A 17595-nucleotide genomic window follows, 5' to 3' on the forward strand; every position below is an offset into this window, starting at 1 on the left:
CCGCCGCCTTCAGGGAGGGCTCCTGCCCCACCACCTTACAGTCCCAGGGGTCCCCGCCGTGCTCCAGCATGGCCTGCACCAGCACGCCCCTCTCCTCCTGGCTCGGCGAGCTTCCTGCCTCCTCCTTCTCCTTCGACTTCCCTGCCCTCGTTAGCCAGGACATCTTAACGCCAGCCAGCCTGGGCGACCGCTGCGCGCCTGGGGCCAGCCCACACCTGCCGCTCCCCGGGGGTCTTCCTCCTCAGAGCCGCGGGGCACCTGAGCCCAACGGACGCGCTAGCCCGCTAACGGACAGGCCAGTCCGGTAATGAACGGGACACCGGCAAAGCGGCCCCTCCCGCGCGCCCCCGCGACCTGCTGGCGGCTCCGGCCGGCTGCCCCTAGCGATGCCTCCGGGCACGTTGGGCCACCACGCCCCAGGGACGGCTTTTATAACCCCCACCCTCCCCCTGGCTCCCGGTGCCGTGCCCCGCTGTTCGCCACCCTCCCGCCGGCCCGGCCGCGTCCCCGCCCCGCGGCGGGCGGTGCTCTCCGGCGCCCTCGCCCCGCCCCGCAGGCAGGCGGATGGCCGCGACGCTGCGCAGCGGCAGCCGCTTCCCCCTACTGCTGCTACCGGCGGTGGTCCCGGTCCGCCGCGGCTCGCTGTGCGCTGCCATGCAGCAGCCCGCCGCTGTGCCGGCGCGGCCCGGCGGCCCCGAGGGCGGCGGCGGGGGGTGGCTGAGCGCGCTGCGCTTCGATAACCTGGCGCTGCGCTCGCTGCCGGTGGACGCCTCGGAGGACGGCGGGCCGCGGGCCGTGCCCGGCGCCTGCTTCTCCCGGGTGCGGCCCAGCCCGCTGCAGAACCCGCGGCTCGTGGCCATGTCGCTGCCGGCGCTGGCCCTGCTGGGGCTGGAGGCGCCGGCGGCCGAGCGGGAGGCGGCGGAGGCCGAGGCGGCGTTGTACTTCAGCGGCAACCGGCTGCTGGCGGGCTCGGAGCCGGCGGCGCATTGCTACTGCGGCCACCAGTTCGGCAGCTTCGCCGGGCAGCTGGGCGACGGCGCCGCCATGTACCTGGGCGAGGTGCTGGGCCCGCGGGGCGAGCGCTGGGAGATCCAGCTGAAGGGCGCCGGCCTCACCCCCTTCTCCCGGTAAGGCCCCGCGGGGCGGCCCGGCCCGGGGGGGAGCGTGGAGACACCCGCCCGGTGGGGCTGCACCCTGCGGGGGGGTCTGGGGAGGGGGTTCCCTGGCCGCTAATTGCATTAGCGAGGTGCTTTTCCAGCCGGTTTTGTGCTGAGGGTCCTTCCCCATGGCAGAGGTCGTCTCCTAAAGCTCCTCGCTGCACTAAGTGCGATGCTTAAGTGCCAAACAAGAAGGTGGCATTTTTTTCTTTGGAAAAATAAGACGCTAATTGCATCTGCTTCAGGTGGTACGTTACTTCAGTCCCTGGTTATTCTCCTCTGAGGTTTTCCTCCCCTTAGGAGGATGCAGACCGCAATGGAAGTGGGGACAGAGGCGTGCAGTAGCCGCCTGGCTGCTCGCTGCCTTGTTGTCCCTATGGCCCACACAAATGGGATCTAAAATGCTGGTGTTTGGTTGGTTTGTGCCGCTGGTCCTGCTGCTGGCGGTGCCTGTCCTCCATCCTTCCTGGCTGTGGGAGGGAGTGGCGGAAAAGGCCCCCAGAATGGCGTGCTGACCAACCCCTGTGAGGGATGGATATCTTCGTTAGTCAGTTTAGCCTCTACTGCTTTAAATCTCTCAGGTGATTTTTTTCCCGCTTGCATTTCCTATGTTTTCTGTTCCAGCAGTGCACAGGCTCAGTAACACAGTAGTTTCATACATGCGATGCTCTGAAGGCCGCCTTCAGGTCTGTGAAGGTTAAAGAAATCCCAGTGGCAGTCGCAGATGCAGTGGTCACATTGTGGGTCTGCCCTGGGCAGCTCTTCTGCTTGCCCATGGCTTCTGAAGTGCTGGGGCTGTAGGCTGAGGACAACCCATGCCTGCTCTGTTTACTTGATATCTATTAAATAAGCTAGTTTGCTGTTTGCTGTCTGTTCAGTTTGGGCTTTTTAATGCAACTCCCATGCATGCTGTTATTTAACACCCCATTTCTAGATTACTTACCCAGAAAGATCCAAAATAATATTATTTTTCGAGAGGCATAACAGTAGCTGTTTTAGTAAGAGGAGAACAGTGACTTATAATAAAATAGCTATACTTGTCCAAAACTTTTTTTTTTTAAAGACTATTGCATCAATAAAACCAACAGAGTTAATGATTAGAAGGGATATGTGTAACTGGAAGGTTTATTTTGATTTGTTATGTGTGGTCGTCATTGCAGGTGTGTTGTGTCCATCTAATTGAGCTGTAACAGAAGTTTGAAGGTCCGGCTCTTGTTCTTGGTTCTGCCTCTACTTTGTTGTGTGACTGTGGACAGAGCACGTCACTTCTAGGCTTTTGTTTCCCCACTGCTAAGGGGGAGACAGGAGTTCCTGCCTTTATAGGTCTCTGTAAATGGTCTCTGTCTTCTCGTTGCAGACAAGCTGATGGTCGGAAAGTCCTGCGGTCGAGCATACGGGAGTTCCTGTGCAGTGAGGCTATGTTTCACCTTGGAATTCCAACAACGAGGGCTGGAACGTGTGTGACATCTGATTCAAAAGTCGTCCGTGACATATTTTATGATGGGAATCCAAAAAGTGAAAGGTGTACAGTTGTTCTGAGAATAGCTTCTACGTTTATAAGGTAGAAACCTATTTTGTTGGCTTTTTTTTTTCTTTTTAAAAAAAGCACAGCAGTCTTCTAAAATACCATTTTAAGCATATTTCCATAACAGCACCATGTGGATGTTTCTTGTTCTGGAGGCTTGGAACTCTTTTGCCAGGCTGCAGGAAGCTGGTCTTCTTGCCCAGCGGATGGGATGAGCTGGTGTCTTTGCACACAGACAGATAACGCTAAGGATGCTAGCCTGGTAGAAAGAACAGCTAAGTTCTGCAGATCTCAGAAGAGATTTTTCATGTTTATGCCTGCGCAGAAAACATGCTTTTTTTGATGTTGGTAGTAGTGGTGGATTGTAGCTCTACCCTTAAGTCCAAAGCTATTCTAATATAGTACTATCAACGTTTGGGTGTACTTTCCCTGTCTGAGAAGTGTACGAGATTCCTGCTCTTACACAAAATATTATGAGTTTCAGGAAGTTGTGTTGCTTCTTGTAAGGTAACAGAACATTAGAGGAATGTTAGGCATAAGGCATATGTGTGTGACATGTATGTGTATATGTGTGTGCATGTATGTGTGTGTGTGTGTGCCTGTGTGGAAGAGTCTGTCTTGCACACTTGCTGTACAGTCTAGTATTTTAAATTAGTCCAACTCCTGTATATTTACTCAGGCTAAGAATTCTTCTGTAAAAGTGGTTGTAAGAAACTTTAACAAACTGATCTTTGTACTGGCTGGGGTCTTGATGTGTCAGTTTATTTACACATGGATGTATGGGCTTCCTTGCCTTGAGTCACTGAGTCGCGCTAGGTTTGGTGTAGGAATCTCGTGGGTCTTTTCTGTCCATCAATTGAAGAACTGGTGTTAAGAGATGATGTGGTGTTATTGCAACAACAGTAAATGTTTTTACTATGTGTAATATCAAATGAAGTTAATAGTATCAAATAATACTAAAACATGTTCTTTATTATTTTAAAACAGATTTGGTTCTTTCGAAATTTTTAAACCTCCTGATGAATACACAGGACGCAAGGGTCCCAGTGTTAACCGAAATGATATTCGAATACAGATGCTCGATTATGTGATCAGCACTTTCTATCCAGAAATCCAGGAGGCTTATTCAGACAACAGTATTCAGAGGAACGCTGCTTTCTTCAAAGAGGTAAGAAAGATCAGGTTCTCTTCATAAATCCATAGCGGTCATCTTTAGGAACTTCACCGTCGAGCACAGGTGACTGGAGTTGGTTAGTACCTTGTATCATCCGATTGCTCGAACTATTCTTTTCTTTGAAGAAAACGCTCTTAATAGAACTGCTTATCAATGAAAGCAGTGTTGATCAAACCAGTGAAAGTGGTTTAACCTTTTTAATAGTAAATCATGATTTCTCTGCTCTATGAGAGCTTCCCAAGACTTGTCTCCATTGGCTGAGAGTGGCTTAGACTGCGAGGGGGAATTCTGGCCCCGACTGTCAGATGATGAGTTGACGGTACTGAGACATGACTTGCAAGGCATTGTCTTGTAGAATACTGAGAATGTGGAGTCACTTCCTGTCTCTCATTTTCCAAATTACCAACAGGAATGTTGACTGCAAATCACTTTAACTTCAGGCTTTAGAATTTAAATGTTTAAAGGCAGGCAGGCACTGTGAGGGCTTGCCTGAGAAAGTTGCAAAACCTCCAGCTCTGGGAATGGTAAGATCAGGTGAGATAAATATGTCTTAGGTGTGGTGTGGTATCAGGTCATTCTGCAGTGGCCCAGAGGAGAGGCTGGGTGGTTTCTGAGAGACACATTTGGAATCCTTTTTCAACTACTGTATAAATTTAGACCTTAATAATCATGGAGATCCATAATAAAAATCGGAACTATAACATGAGTAAATGTAGAATTACTGTATTTCTCTTTGAAGTAAAACAGCTGAATAAATTGGTATTTACATTTTATTGCCTGACTATACCTTTTGCCTTACTGTTGATACTGTGTTGCTATTCTTGACATCAAATTTCTATTACTATATTCCTTTGTCTCAGTGAGCAAAGAAAGAATTTGGGGTCAGGTAATAAGATGCTTCTCTTTGTGTTTTAGTGATTAGTATATAGTAATTCCACCCGTGCAGAAGGGATCCAGTTGGAAAATCCCAGAGAACTGTCAAAAAGGCTCCAGTTTGGGTCACCTGAAATTCAAACAATGTTACAACCCAAATGAGAATGTTAAAACTAGCCAGTAAACAGAATAATTAAAAAATACCACAGTCTACGTAAATGTATTTGTGGTGCTTTGAAATCTGAAACGATCTGGTAGGGACTGAGGGAATGGCTGTGACATGATGCACGTTCCTAACAGACCAATAAGGGGTCGAAAGGCAGGCTTAACATCTGACATTCTTTAAATTGTATGGGGTTTGAATTTTTGTTGTGGGTTTTTTTGTGATTTTTTTTTTTTTTTTTTGCTTTAACACAACTCTTGCGTACTTGCATGAGTTCTTCAGATGCAAGATGTGGTGTGTGTGGTCCACCACTGGCTGCTGGAGAGTTTAACTTTGCTGGACAGGCCTTTTGCATTGAATGAATGGAGCCCATGACAAGGACTATGTCTCGTCACCCCCTCTGTGCCTGCCCCGCTCTGCACCTGATGGCATGTTTACTTCCTGATGTCAGGAAAGTCATGGGACTTGGGGATCTTTGCAGATGTGTGTGTGTGTGTGCCCAGTCCTGCCTCTTTCTGCCATTGGCTGCTTTTCCTGGCCCAGTTACTACTGGTTTCCTCCCCATCCTGGCATCCTTTCCTTATTGCCCCCATCTCCATTCTTTTGTTTGCCGTGCTTCTCCAGCCTGTGCCTGTCCCCACTCCATGCCTGTGCTAGCATTGCTTTTTCGTATTTTCTCTCCTCCTCAGTGGAGGTTTTCCATACCTGTCTCCATCTGAAAAGCACCCCGCTCCCTTACCTAGTTTTCCAAACATGTCTATCTTTTTGAATAGCAGGGAAGTGCTGTCAGCTCAACTCTTTAACGTGTTTTGTCTTTCTTTTTGCACTGTGGAAGAAATGGAGGAAAAAAGTACAAGTGATTGCGTTTGACAGCGCTGTCTAGAAAGCAAACAGCATCATCTGGACTTCTCAAATAATTTGTAGATGTTGTTTAAATTTAAATGAACGTGTCCTTGAGATACTGCTCTTATTTATAAATACACCATACTTGTTTTCTAGTATGGCTAGCAGTAGGAAAATGCAATCAAAAAGAATAAAGGTCAAAGTGAGTGCAAAGCTGTCTCTTTCTAATCAGTATACCCATCTTTGAGTGGTGCCCAAGCTTTAATTTCTTTCAGGTGTTCCCATTAGTGGGCTTTATTTTTTACCAGAACACTGTTAGTGTGGAGTGTATTCATACAAAGACATCCAGCAGTCATGAATTGCCTTACCTCTGGCGTGCTTTCATCCCAACCCTGCTGGGCCTGGACTTTTTTCCTTATTTTTAAGTTTTGCCATCTTGCTGGCACAGAGCCATCGTGCAGGGTGTGTCTCCCTTACTGGTTTATGGCATGTCGGTAATCGGTTTTGGACACATATAGCTACTTGGAGTGCCTTCTCCTCTGTTAACTAGCTCGGTTTTTAAACATTAATAAAGTGCACTTAGATTGCAGCTGGAGAGAATATTTGCTTTAAATGTATGTACAGATGGGAAGATGAGTGATTTTTAGCTCTGAAAATAGTTTGATTTAAAAGTTTTAGCTAATGACAACATAAAATTTTTATTTACAGCAATGCAGTAGAATATTTAGAAATACCCAGGTTTATTTAAAAGCCATGTTAGCTTCCAGAATTTTAGATTTCATAGGGCATATCTGGTTGCAGTTGCTAGGTGGGCTGATTTAATTAAATAACTAGAACTATTTTAAAATATTACACTATTTATTTGAGGAATGAGGCACATGCAGTGATTACAGTCAAGGATTCTACAACAATAACTCTCAGTTAAGCAACTGAAAAACTCTGGTGAAGCATGGATTCAGTGAAGAATTGCGTTTAAATAAAATTGTCATTCTTGGAATATTTTTACTTAACCTTGTAGCTTTTTTCCACTCTCAGCAAATTGAGGGAAGTGCTTATCAGTCTCCAGTACGTTTTGAAGCTGTCCGGTTGACTTGCAAGTCAAGCGTGGAAGGAAAGAAGAGGAAGGAAACAGAAATGGGAGAGTGGGAAACAGGGCAGTTACTAACAGGAGGAGGGAGGCAAGCTGTCCTTCAGATATGTGTGTGTATGGCATACTGCCAGAATCCGCTTCCACCGGAGCTGTAGAAAGATGGGTTCAGACTAGGAAATGCTTGAAATACATGAATGTACTGGATATACGTTGCATTCAAAAATAATAATAATAATAAAAAAATCTCTTTTAGATAACAAAACGGACAGCGAGATTGGTTGCTGAATGGCAGTGTGTTGGGTTTTGCCATGGCGTGCTGAATACAGATAACATGAGCATAGTTGGACTAACCATTGACTACGGCCCTTTCGGATTTATGGACAGGTCAGTGTGGCATAATTACTTGAAATGTTTGTGTGTATTTGCTAAATGGAACAATCCTGATGTTCACGATTGCTTTACTATTTTAACTCTAAAGCAGATTTATGAATCCTCTTTATGGCAAAGTAGATTAACTTAGTTCTAGTTGTCCTGTAATTCTTCAACAACTTCTTAACTGGATTCACAACATCTCTAACTGTTAGGCTGTTCTTGTAGCCTGTGGAGTTTTCCGGTGTTTGGGAGTGTAGGAAAATATCTAATAAGGTGACTGTGGGAAAAGAATCAAGGAGGAGTGTTCCCTTTCGAATGTTTCAGTTTCCTAGAGGAGACTAATACTTCTCATGGTATTGGTGGGCAGATAACTAGAAGAATGCTAACTATTTCTTCATTTGTAGATATGACCCTGAGCACATTTGCAATGGTTCTGATAATACAGGGCGCTATGCTTACAACAAGCAGCCAGAGATCTGCAAGTGGAACCTGGGGAAACTTGCTGAAGCCCTAGTTCCAGAGCTGCCCTTGGAAATAAGTGAACTTATCCTGGAAGAAGAATACGATGCAGAATTTGAGAAACATTATTTGCAGAAGATGAGGAAGAAACTAGGCTTAATCCAACTGGAATTAGAAGAAGATAGTAAGCTGGTGTCTGAACTCCTTGAAACCATGCATCTCACAGGTTGGTGAGAAACACAGCTGGTTATTACTTAATAATAACCATCAGTATTTTATAGTTGAACTATAATGTGGTTTTTGTCTTGACCTTACAAGAAAACAGCCTTGTGCGAGTATATGGTCATCTGAGAAGAGCAAAAGACTGAAAAATAATTAATGTTCTTGTGAACTGTGGGCAGTTGTTGCCTTCTCCAGGGCTCCCCTGTCTCGCATTTGCAGCCTCCCTGAGGGAGCAGTTTATTTGCCTGTTCAGAGAGTCGAGACCTGTGCTGCTGTGGGGCAGGGAGGGGTTAGAAAGAAAATATGGGATCTATTTTCCTGCTGATTTATTAGTTTCATCGCTCATAGAGTTTACTTTTTCAGGTGGAGACTTCACAAATATTTTCTACTTGCTGAGTTCGTTCTCAGTAGACTCTGATCCTTCAGAGTTGGAAGATTTCTTAGAAAAGCTTACGAGTCAGTGTGCTTCTGTGGAGGAACTGAAAGTTGCTTTCAAACCACAGATGGATCCAAGGTAATATTCTTTACTTAAACGCTTTTGACCTGTGCTTTTAATTTCATCATAACCGTAATGAACTCTGCATGCTGTGTGGTATTTGACTAAACCTGGAAATTTCACTGTTAAGAAGGTGCATCGTGACCTACAGCAGTGCAAATTCTTGTGCGTTTTGAGTCTGGTGAATGCTCAGCAGTGACTTTGCAGCAGTTGGCTCCTGGGCTGAGGTTGTCTGAGCTTTTGTTCGGTCCTTTTTTCTTTTCTTCACTGTCTTTGCTGACTAAGGCAATGAGAGTGCCAGGTAGCAAAGTGATATAGAAGTATTTTATAGAAGAAATGGATTTACCATGTTCTGCCAGTGTGCTGTCAGCAAATAATCACCATGTTCTGGGCTAAGTATAAACTAAGCACACACTTCAGGCTCTGAAAACTGTGTGGTGCCATCCACGTCCCATTTGGTGGCTGATGTTCTGCAGCCCAGCTGCTCTGAGCGTGGAAAAAGAGTAAGTTTTGTTCAGCTGCTGCTTATAACAATGATCGCAGCAGTTTTTCACTTTTTGGAGCAGTGGAAAACAGGAAATGTGTCACCCATGAATTTGTGGGATTTGTGGGGGTTTTGGTGTTTTGTTTTTTTTTTCTATCATCTTCCCAGATGGGGGCGGGGAATAAAGTTGGGGGTGTTTTGGGTGGGGCCGCCCCCTGTTTAGTAAGTATTCCATGAAGCTAATGAACCTAACAAATTTTTCAGCGTTTTCTATGTGGTGATACCGCAGTTAATTTGTGAAAAGCAGGGACTTGAGAAGATGAACTGGTGTGAAACTCGTCCATACAAGTTTGGTGTTATGCCAGCATGGCTGGCTGTAGTCGTGTATCATTTTGGAGATACTACTGATTATTGAAGTTTTAGTGATGATACACTAAAATGAAAGGGAACTGAATTAAGGTGGTGGATGCTGCTTACTTAATTGTGTTCCAGGTTTCAGCTACTTTGAAACTGTAAACAGATATAATGCAGTATGAAGACAGCTCATGTGACAGATGAGGCGATATTTTTTTTAAGATTACATTCAGGCTTAGAGGAATGTGAAAAGTAGCTATAAATCATCATTATATGGATGTAAAGCTTTGGAGCGGTGTAGTACTCTCTTAAAGCGAGTACATAACCGATTTTTATCGCAGCACTTGGATGTCACAGAGCTGGGCATGTCAGATGTGTAAATCAGATTTGGATAGTACTTTATATAAACTCAAAAATCAAAGCACCTAGCTTATCTCTGCTTATTAAAAGTAGGAAAATATAACCTGATATAATGAGTTATCTGTTTTGAGGCCAGGCAATAATGTTTCTTTTTTTCTTTGTTCATAAACGCATTCATAGAAGGAAATAAAAATATTTAGTGTGTTTTGATAAGCTCCAACTTACGCTTTTTGGTTTTTCATTTTATCTTTCGCTGTAGTGCAGTTATTAATCCAGGAAAAATAAAAGTGGGCTAGCACGGTATCAAAAATGAGGTGAAGCTGTTGTACAACACCCGCTAACACTGTTAAATGTAAAAAAGATACAATCCTAGTCAAAGTTGCGGCAAAATAGCCTGGATATTGTTAGGAATTTGCTACTACAAAGCAGTTCTTATTCTGTGATTCAGACTGGCTAAATAAAAAAAAAAAAAAATAAACTGTTGTCTCATACGACTTAAATGAGGTATCTTGCCCCATTTGATTTGGGTTTTTCATAGTAGTGGTAACGTTAGTAGGTGTTAGATCCTTATTCTGCATGGTGTTACACTATTAATGTTAGGGAAAAAAAAAAAATTAAAAATCAACCCTGTGGATTCTATATTATCCTGGTACGTAAGTAAGATCCAATTACTGATTTCAAATTCCTTTCAAAGTTCCAAAGGTGTTTTGATGGGAATTGCAGATCTAAACCCACTGGTAATTCTGAGAATCTACTGTCTGCACTTCATGTACCACCAGAATGTGAATTGAACACACTGAAGAAGGGGGAAGGAACAGTAAAAGTAGTACATTTTATTATAAATTTGTTCTATTAATTATAAAGTACTGTTATTTAACCTCTCTAGTGAAGTCATAGCTTACTGTGAATGTTTTCATGTTTACTTTATGGTTGCAAAAAGATGGTTCTTGACAGGCAGCTCAACTTTAATGTCTAATGTGTTTGTTTCTCTTGTTCCCAGACAACTGTCAATGATGCTAATGTTGGCTCAGTCTAATCCTCAGCTGTTTGCATTATTTGGAACAAAAGCTAATATAAATAAAGAATTAGAACGCATTGAACAATTCTCTAAACTGCAGCAGCTAACAGCAGCTGACTTACTCAGCAGAAATAAAAGACACTGGAAAGAATGGCTGGAGAAATACAGGTATTCTTCCCCATATTCAGAGCAGTATATTTGTTCTGCCGTTTTATTTGAGAACGGTGTGCCTGTCTCACGAAAGACACCCTGTCTCAAAGGATGTAGGTTGGGCGGGATGTCTGGGGCACACAAATCAGGATATTAACTACTCCAAGATCAGCATCTCTGTTGCTGGGCAAATTCAAGGGCATCTGTGTATTTTAGTTTACTGGATTTTGGGGAGGGGCGAGGACATAGAAACCAAGTAGGATCAAATCTGTCATTAAAAGTACTTCAAGAATGGTAATCTTGATTCTAGCAGAGAATAATTTAATTTGTGAGCTTTTAAGTGCTCAGTAATTACAATTGACTGACCTTGAAGCGTTTTCATCCATTTTAGGTTTTTTTTCTGAAAGAAAAATCTCTGTATTAATATAGAAAGCAGGTTAATCAAAGCGTAACTGTAAAAGAAATCATGGCCAGGAAAAAAAATGTCCGGACTATTTTAATAGATGTAATTTAAAAGCCTAAAATCTTAGTGTTAGCAGCAGACTTTTTTTAGTAAAGACAAACCCGTAGTAGATCGTTAGTTGTTTCTGCTGTGTGGATTAGATCAGGACTCCTTTCCTCACCTGGTTGCCTGTGGTCTTGTTCTCCAGCGGGATTGAGGGGTTTAGCAAGCATTCCTGCTAATGGGTGGATCAAACTGCCTCAGCTCTATTGTATCCCTTTGCTTTTATCAGAATGTCAAAAGCTTTAACCAGTAAACAAGTGTAGAAATACTTAAGCCAAGTTCTGAATGTGGTGATTTTTGCAGAGCAGTGTAGAACAGACCATGCACCAGTGTGTGGGAGCATCTTAATCGGACTTTTCAGTCAATATACAAGGTGTGTCGCTTCCTCAAGCCTTGTCAGGACCTGCTGATGGTCTGTAACGCTGCTTTTAAATAGGGTGGTGTTTTGTAATCTGTTGTTGTGCTGGATTTTATAAACTGAGAGGATTGGAGATGATGTAGTATTTATTAAGAACTGCAAACTAAGAATCTCAAGGCAAGGAAACGAGTCAACTTTTACATGTGATTCTTGAACCAAACCAGTTGCTTTCACTTGCTTGATTTCAGAGTCCGTTTGCAAAAAGAAACAGAAAATGTTAGTGATGCTGATGCCTGGAATACTGATCGTGTGAAGGTCATGAATTCAAACAATCCAAAATATATCTTGAGGAATTATATTGCCCAGAATGCTATAGAAGCAGCTGAAAATGGGGATTTCTCAGAGGTATGCTGTTACTACTTGCCATCTCTCTGGGTTTGTGTGGATGTGCTGCTGTTGATGACTGACGTTGTGCTAGGAGAGATTCATCCTGCCACCTCAGGCAGTTGAGGGATTGGGAATTTACTGTCCTGAAGGTCTGCATTATTTTTGAGGGAGCTGAGGTTTTAATGACTGCAGAACAAAGAATGGAATTAAAAATCTGAATTGGAACTCCACCAGCTCTTGTAGGCTGGTCCCAGGACAAGACACTTACCCTTGCTTTTACTGTCTTCTCCAAGGTGTTTACTTTGGGAGGCAGTTGGGGATTAATTTGGACTTGTTCATTGCCGTGCTGTGTGTTCTCTTCTAAAACTTACGGTTTTCACCTGTGGCATTCAGCATGTGAATTGTTACATGCAGAACATGGGAAAATTAGGGGTTTTTTTTGAGAAATTACATAAGAACTTGTGTTTGAGACTTGCCTTTTATGTTATTTGAGCTTGGTTTCCATACAGATGCAAACTCAGCCAGTTAGGACTTTACAGTTTTCAGCCTATTTGATACGCATATTGTTCATATATTTCGTATTTGGATTGTCTGGAGTTTCTGTATTAAATACAATATACTCAGTCATTATAAATACAGTATATTCAATCATTATTTTGTGTGAGGTTCTTCTCTACATCATTTTACCTTTACTTTCTAAATTCTCATAGCCATGCTGTTTTCTTTCTAGGTAAGAAATGTACTAAAACTCTTGGAGAATCCATTCCAAGAAGCAGAAGGCTTCAGGGAGGTAAAGGAAGATGCAGAAGAGGAGGGAGCAACTGCTACAGCAGCTGCTTGTGCTCAGGAGACCCAGAGCAGACTACCATACTGCAGCAAACCTCCGCTGTGGGCTTCGGAGCTCTGTGTTACATGATCTTCATAACTGCCTTGTTTTATTTTTTGCTGTGAACTGAAGACTGTTGCTCCTTCAGCAGCGAAGAATTCAGCAAGGCAAACATCAAAGTGCTATTAAGTTATTGAAACAACCCTACATTTGGATGCATCTGCAACAGTCTTCAGCTGTGCTTAATTTGAAGCAATTGTGGATCATTGCAACAAACCAATGACAATCAGCACATCAGTAATTTAAATGTTTTGAGACTGAAAGTCTTTATTCATATTGCATTGCAAGCAGAGAGCAATATTTTATGTTGAGGCAGGCTGAATTCGAACATCCAAATGGAATTGTTGTTATGTGAAGACAAAAATAGCAAGTCAGGAAACTGATCTGTTTTTGTCTGATGTCTTAACTAATAGTACTTCTGACATTTATTTACTGCTTTCTCTATGCAGGGACTTCTAGTCCTCTTTAATGGAGGAATAGATTCAGTGTTGCTTGTTTTAAGCTGTTTCATTTAATTAAGTCGTTCATTTCTTGTGAACCTCCAGATTAATATTTGTCTATTTTTAGAGAATTTGTGCAGGCCAGGGTTTGGGGGGAGCAATTGAATATGGTGTTGTTTTTGTTTGTTGGGGTTTTTTTTTAAATACAATAAGAGCAGAATTAAGGGATACTATAATATTTGCACTTGAAAATCATGGTGGTAAAGTTTCTTCAGGTTCAGTATGTTTGCATACAACACATGTAAATATTTACTAAAATCATGGGTGCAGTTTGCAAGCCAGTTGACTCGGGCAAGGTCAGTTTGCCAAATTAGTGTGAACCTTAAACTACCCCAGTGCTCCAGTCCAGGTTCGCTGGCTGTTTGTTTGTGTACTCTTAACAGAGTCTCCTTGTGGGAGAAGCGTGGGGTACCTGTTTGTTCACACTGGTCAGTGGGAGTCTGCCATTCCCGCTCTGGTCTTGTACCACTTTGTTGGCTTACGTGGTCTCTGGAAATCTTTACGCTGAAAGCTGCTGTTCAGGAACGTGCTATTTGAGCTTGTGTAAAAGACAGAGGATACGAGAGGAGGATGGAAGCTGACTTGCTTGCAAGTTACTTATTGATAGTGTTTCAGTTGAGGTTTCAGGGGAAAGTTTTTTGCCATTATTGTCACGGCAGAAAAAAAAAGTTGTTCTGTAGTTAGCTATTACTTTGCTTTCTGAACTTCTTTCTTAAGGACTCTCTTACTGGTTCAGAAACCTGAAATGTTGGGAAAAGTTTGGTTTAATGCAAAGGTTTCTTTTTTCCAAAGAGACCACCGTCTTACACTGTGAGTTTAAGTGTACTCTAGTAAATTCTTCCTCCAGACCTCTGCAAGCTTGGTTAGCTCAGGTTGAATTGTGCTCTTTTAAGTCTTCCTCAAAATACGAGCTATCAAAAAACAGGGAGAACAGTTGGGCTACTGCTTATCCATCCGTACTGATAATCAATCTGTTCTCCTTGCTGCCACAGCGAATACGTGATGCTTTGAATGTAAACATTCATTCTGTCTTGCCTTCAACCTGGAGAAACTGATTCAACAAGAAGATGAACTGTGTGCTGATTTTGTTTCTCAACTTGTACCTTTTTCATTTTGGGAGGCAGAGGGGAACAGTGTTTTGGAGGAGCTCTGCCCAAGCTTTTGTCTTAGCAGAATGGTCTAAAAAGTAAGGATTTTACACCATACCTAAGGGATCGAGTCTTTTTAACAGCATTCTGATATTAATTTTGGGGGGTTGAGTAGATCTCTATTCATAATGGTATGGAGAAGGAACATAGGAGAACTTGATTTAACTGCCAAATTAGTTTGCTTATAAAGATACAAATTATTTTGCACCTGTAACGCCAAGCCACTTTCCATCATTTACCAGCAGTCCTGGCAAACAGGGGAGGTCCCAGTTGACTGGAGACTAGCAAACATGATGCTCATCCACAAGAAGGGCCGGAAGGATGATCCAGGGAACTACAGGCCTGTCAGTCTGAGCTCAGTGCCTGGGAAGGTCATGGAACAGATCATCCTGAGTGCTGTTGTGCGGCACGTGAAGCACAACCAGGCGATCAGGCCCAGTCAGCATGGGCTCATGAAACGCAGGTCCTGCTTGACAAACCCGATCCCCTTTGATGACAAAGTGACCCACTTGGTGGATGAGGGAAAGGCTGTGGATGTTGTTTATCTGGACTTTAGTGAAGCCTTGGACACCATTTCCCACTGCATGCTCCTGGAGAAATTGTCTGCCCATGGCTTGGATGATCATACGCTTCACTGGGTGAAAAACTGGCTGGAGGGCCGCGCTCAGAGGGTGGTAGTGAATGGAGTTAAATCCACTTGGCGGCCGGTCACAAGTGGTGTTCCCCAGGGCTCAGTATTGGGGCCAGTTCTAACATCTTTATCAACCATCTAGACACGGGGAATGAGTGCACCCTCAGTAAGTTTGCAGACAATGCCAAATTCTGTGGGAGTGTCGACTTGCTTGAGGGTAGGAAGGCTCTACAGAGGGATTTGGACAGGCTGGATCGATGGGCTGAGGCCAATGGTATGAGATTCAACAAGGCCAAGTGCTGGGTCTTGCGCTTGGGTCCAACAACCCCATGCAGCATTGCAAGCTTGGGGAAGGGTGGCTGGAGAGCTGCCTGGCAGAAAAGGACCTGGGGGTGTTGGTTGACAGCTGGCTGAATATAAGCCGGTAGTGTGCCCAGGTGGCCAAGAAGGCCAACAGCATCCTGGCTTGTATCAGGAATAGTGTGGCCAGCAGGACTAGGGAAGTGATCGTCCCCCTGTACTTGGCACTGGTGAGGCCCCACCTCAAGTACTGTGTTCGGTTTTGGGCCCCTCGCCACAAGAAAGACTCTGAGGTGCTGGAGCGCATCGAGAAAAGGGTAACAAAGCTGGTGAAGGGTCTGGAGAACAAGTGTTATGAGGATCAGCTGAGGGAACTGGGGTTGTTTAGCCTGGAGGAAAGGAGGCTGAGGGGAGACCTTATTGCTCTCTACAACCACCTGAAACGAGGTTGTAGCGAGGTGGGGGTCAGTCTCTTCTCCCATGTAACAGGCGACAGGACAAGAGGAAACGGCCTCAAGCTGCACCAGGGGAGGTTCAGACTGGATATTAGGAAAAATTTCTACATTGAAAGGGTTGTCAAACATTGGAACAGGCTGCCCAGGGAAGTGGTGGAATCGTCATGCCCGGAGGTATGTAAAAAACAAGTAGGCGTAGTGCTTAGCGACATGGTTTAGTGGTGGTTTTGGCGTGTTAGGTTGATGGTTGAACTCAATGATCTTAAAGGTCCCTTCCAACCTAGACGATTCTATGATTCTGTAATGCCAGAATCATGGAGAGAGAGAGATGCTTTGAAGTAATTTGGTAGTAGTTTTATCCTTTGAAAGGGAAATTGAATGTAACAGTGAGGAATGAAAATGTGATGTCATTTCCTGCTAAATATGTTCTTTGCTTACATATAAATCAAGTGCAAGAGGTCTAGAACGCTTGAAATGATGAATGCAGACCCTTGGTGTGCCGCTCAGTGAAGTTATATTTGTACTAGATGCAGTATGTGCACCAGCTGGTAGAAATACTAAGAGGGTATTCGCATGGTCTAACTGCGCTGACATTCAACTGCCCGGTTTCTCAGTGCATGCGGTGACATCGATGCTTTGTATTTGAAAAAGTGTGATGATCAGAAGCCAAGTGGAATACTGGTGCTCTTCTAGCACCCTCTTTCAAAGGCAGATAGCAGTTTCAGCTCTGATGATAGTGAGTTTCTTCTTTCTGGAGCAGTCTGGAAGCAGGAGGTTGTTCAGGACAATTCAACCACATTTTGTCCGGGTAAGAACTTTATTAGCTCAGCTCTTCAGAGGGAAGGGAATACAGCTTACAACATTTGGGAGTCTCAATACTTGAACCATAAATTGCTGCTTGATTTTTAAAGCTTGTATTTGCAATACGTAAACCCGAAAATAATATTGGTCAAATATTCTGCTTGTATAAAAGCCACAGACTTGTGCTGAAAATGAATTGGTGACTCTTCACATCAACAGCTTTCTGTGGAAATACTTGATTAGGCGTAGTCTGTGGCTATACAGCCTGAGCTGCCCTTGCATAAAAGCAAGGGTATTGCAAAGGATTACAAAACTGAAATGAGAAGCTCTTGGAGACGTGTCTCTGGGTGGTCTCAGGTGGTCGTGGGACTGCTGTCACAACTTCGTAAGATCTCACCGTAACTCTGCTTCATCAGCGTGCAAATCAACAATTGGCGAATGTTTTATCGTCACCTCTCGCTTTGGAATGTTTTGTGTTGGGTTGTTTGGTTGTTTTCCAAACAAGTGCTACGGCTTTCTTTGATTCTTTTATTAAAAAAAATAAAAATGCAATTTTAATATTTTTGGTCATGCGTATTTCCTGAAAGAGTTTTGCTGTTAACCGTACTGCTCAGCACACTTTATTTCTTTTGACGTATTTACTCTGTATTACGGTCAGATGCCCAGGTTGTATTACAGAAGCCTTACTAAGTATTTTGGCGGTGTTTCCTGAGGAGTGAATTATCCCAGGTGCAGTCTCCTGTCTCGCCAGGGATTTCAGTCGTATTCTTGGAGCAAGGTAAGGACCCTCACCTTTTTCAGAGGGAAACCTCTCTCGTAATTACTTATATGCTTGACCTGTATGCTGACACTTCTTTAATTCCAGTGATGTAGGGTCCAGAGGC

General features: G+C 43.8%; 1 protein-coding gene across 1 annotated transcript; it reads left to right on the top strand.

The window, feature by feature from the left end:
- Positions 1–553: 553 nt before the first annotated feature.
- Positions 554–17269, top strand: SELENOO (selenoprotein O). Its single transcript, XM_074590829.1, has 9 exons — positions 554–1127; positions 2515–2718; positions 3670–3850; positions 7079–7209; positions 7602–7882; positions 8242–8392; positions 10573–10758; positions 11852–12008; positions 12721–17269. Exons 1-9 carry the CDS (start codon positions 565–567, stop codon positions 12913–12915), a joined length of 2049 nt encoding a protein of 682 aa, XP_074446930.1. The 5' UTR covers positions 554–564; the 3' UTR covers positions 12916–17269.
- The last annotated feature ends 326 nt before the right edge of the window (positions 17270–17595 follow it).

Source organism: Larus michahellis, chromosome 1, assembly GCF_964199755.1.
Source record: "Larus michahellis chromosome 1, bLarMic1.1, whole genome shotgun sequence".
NCBI classification, from domain to species: Eukaryota; Metazoa; Chordata; class Aves; order Charadriiformes; family Laridae; genus Larus; species Larus michahellis.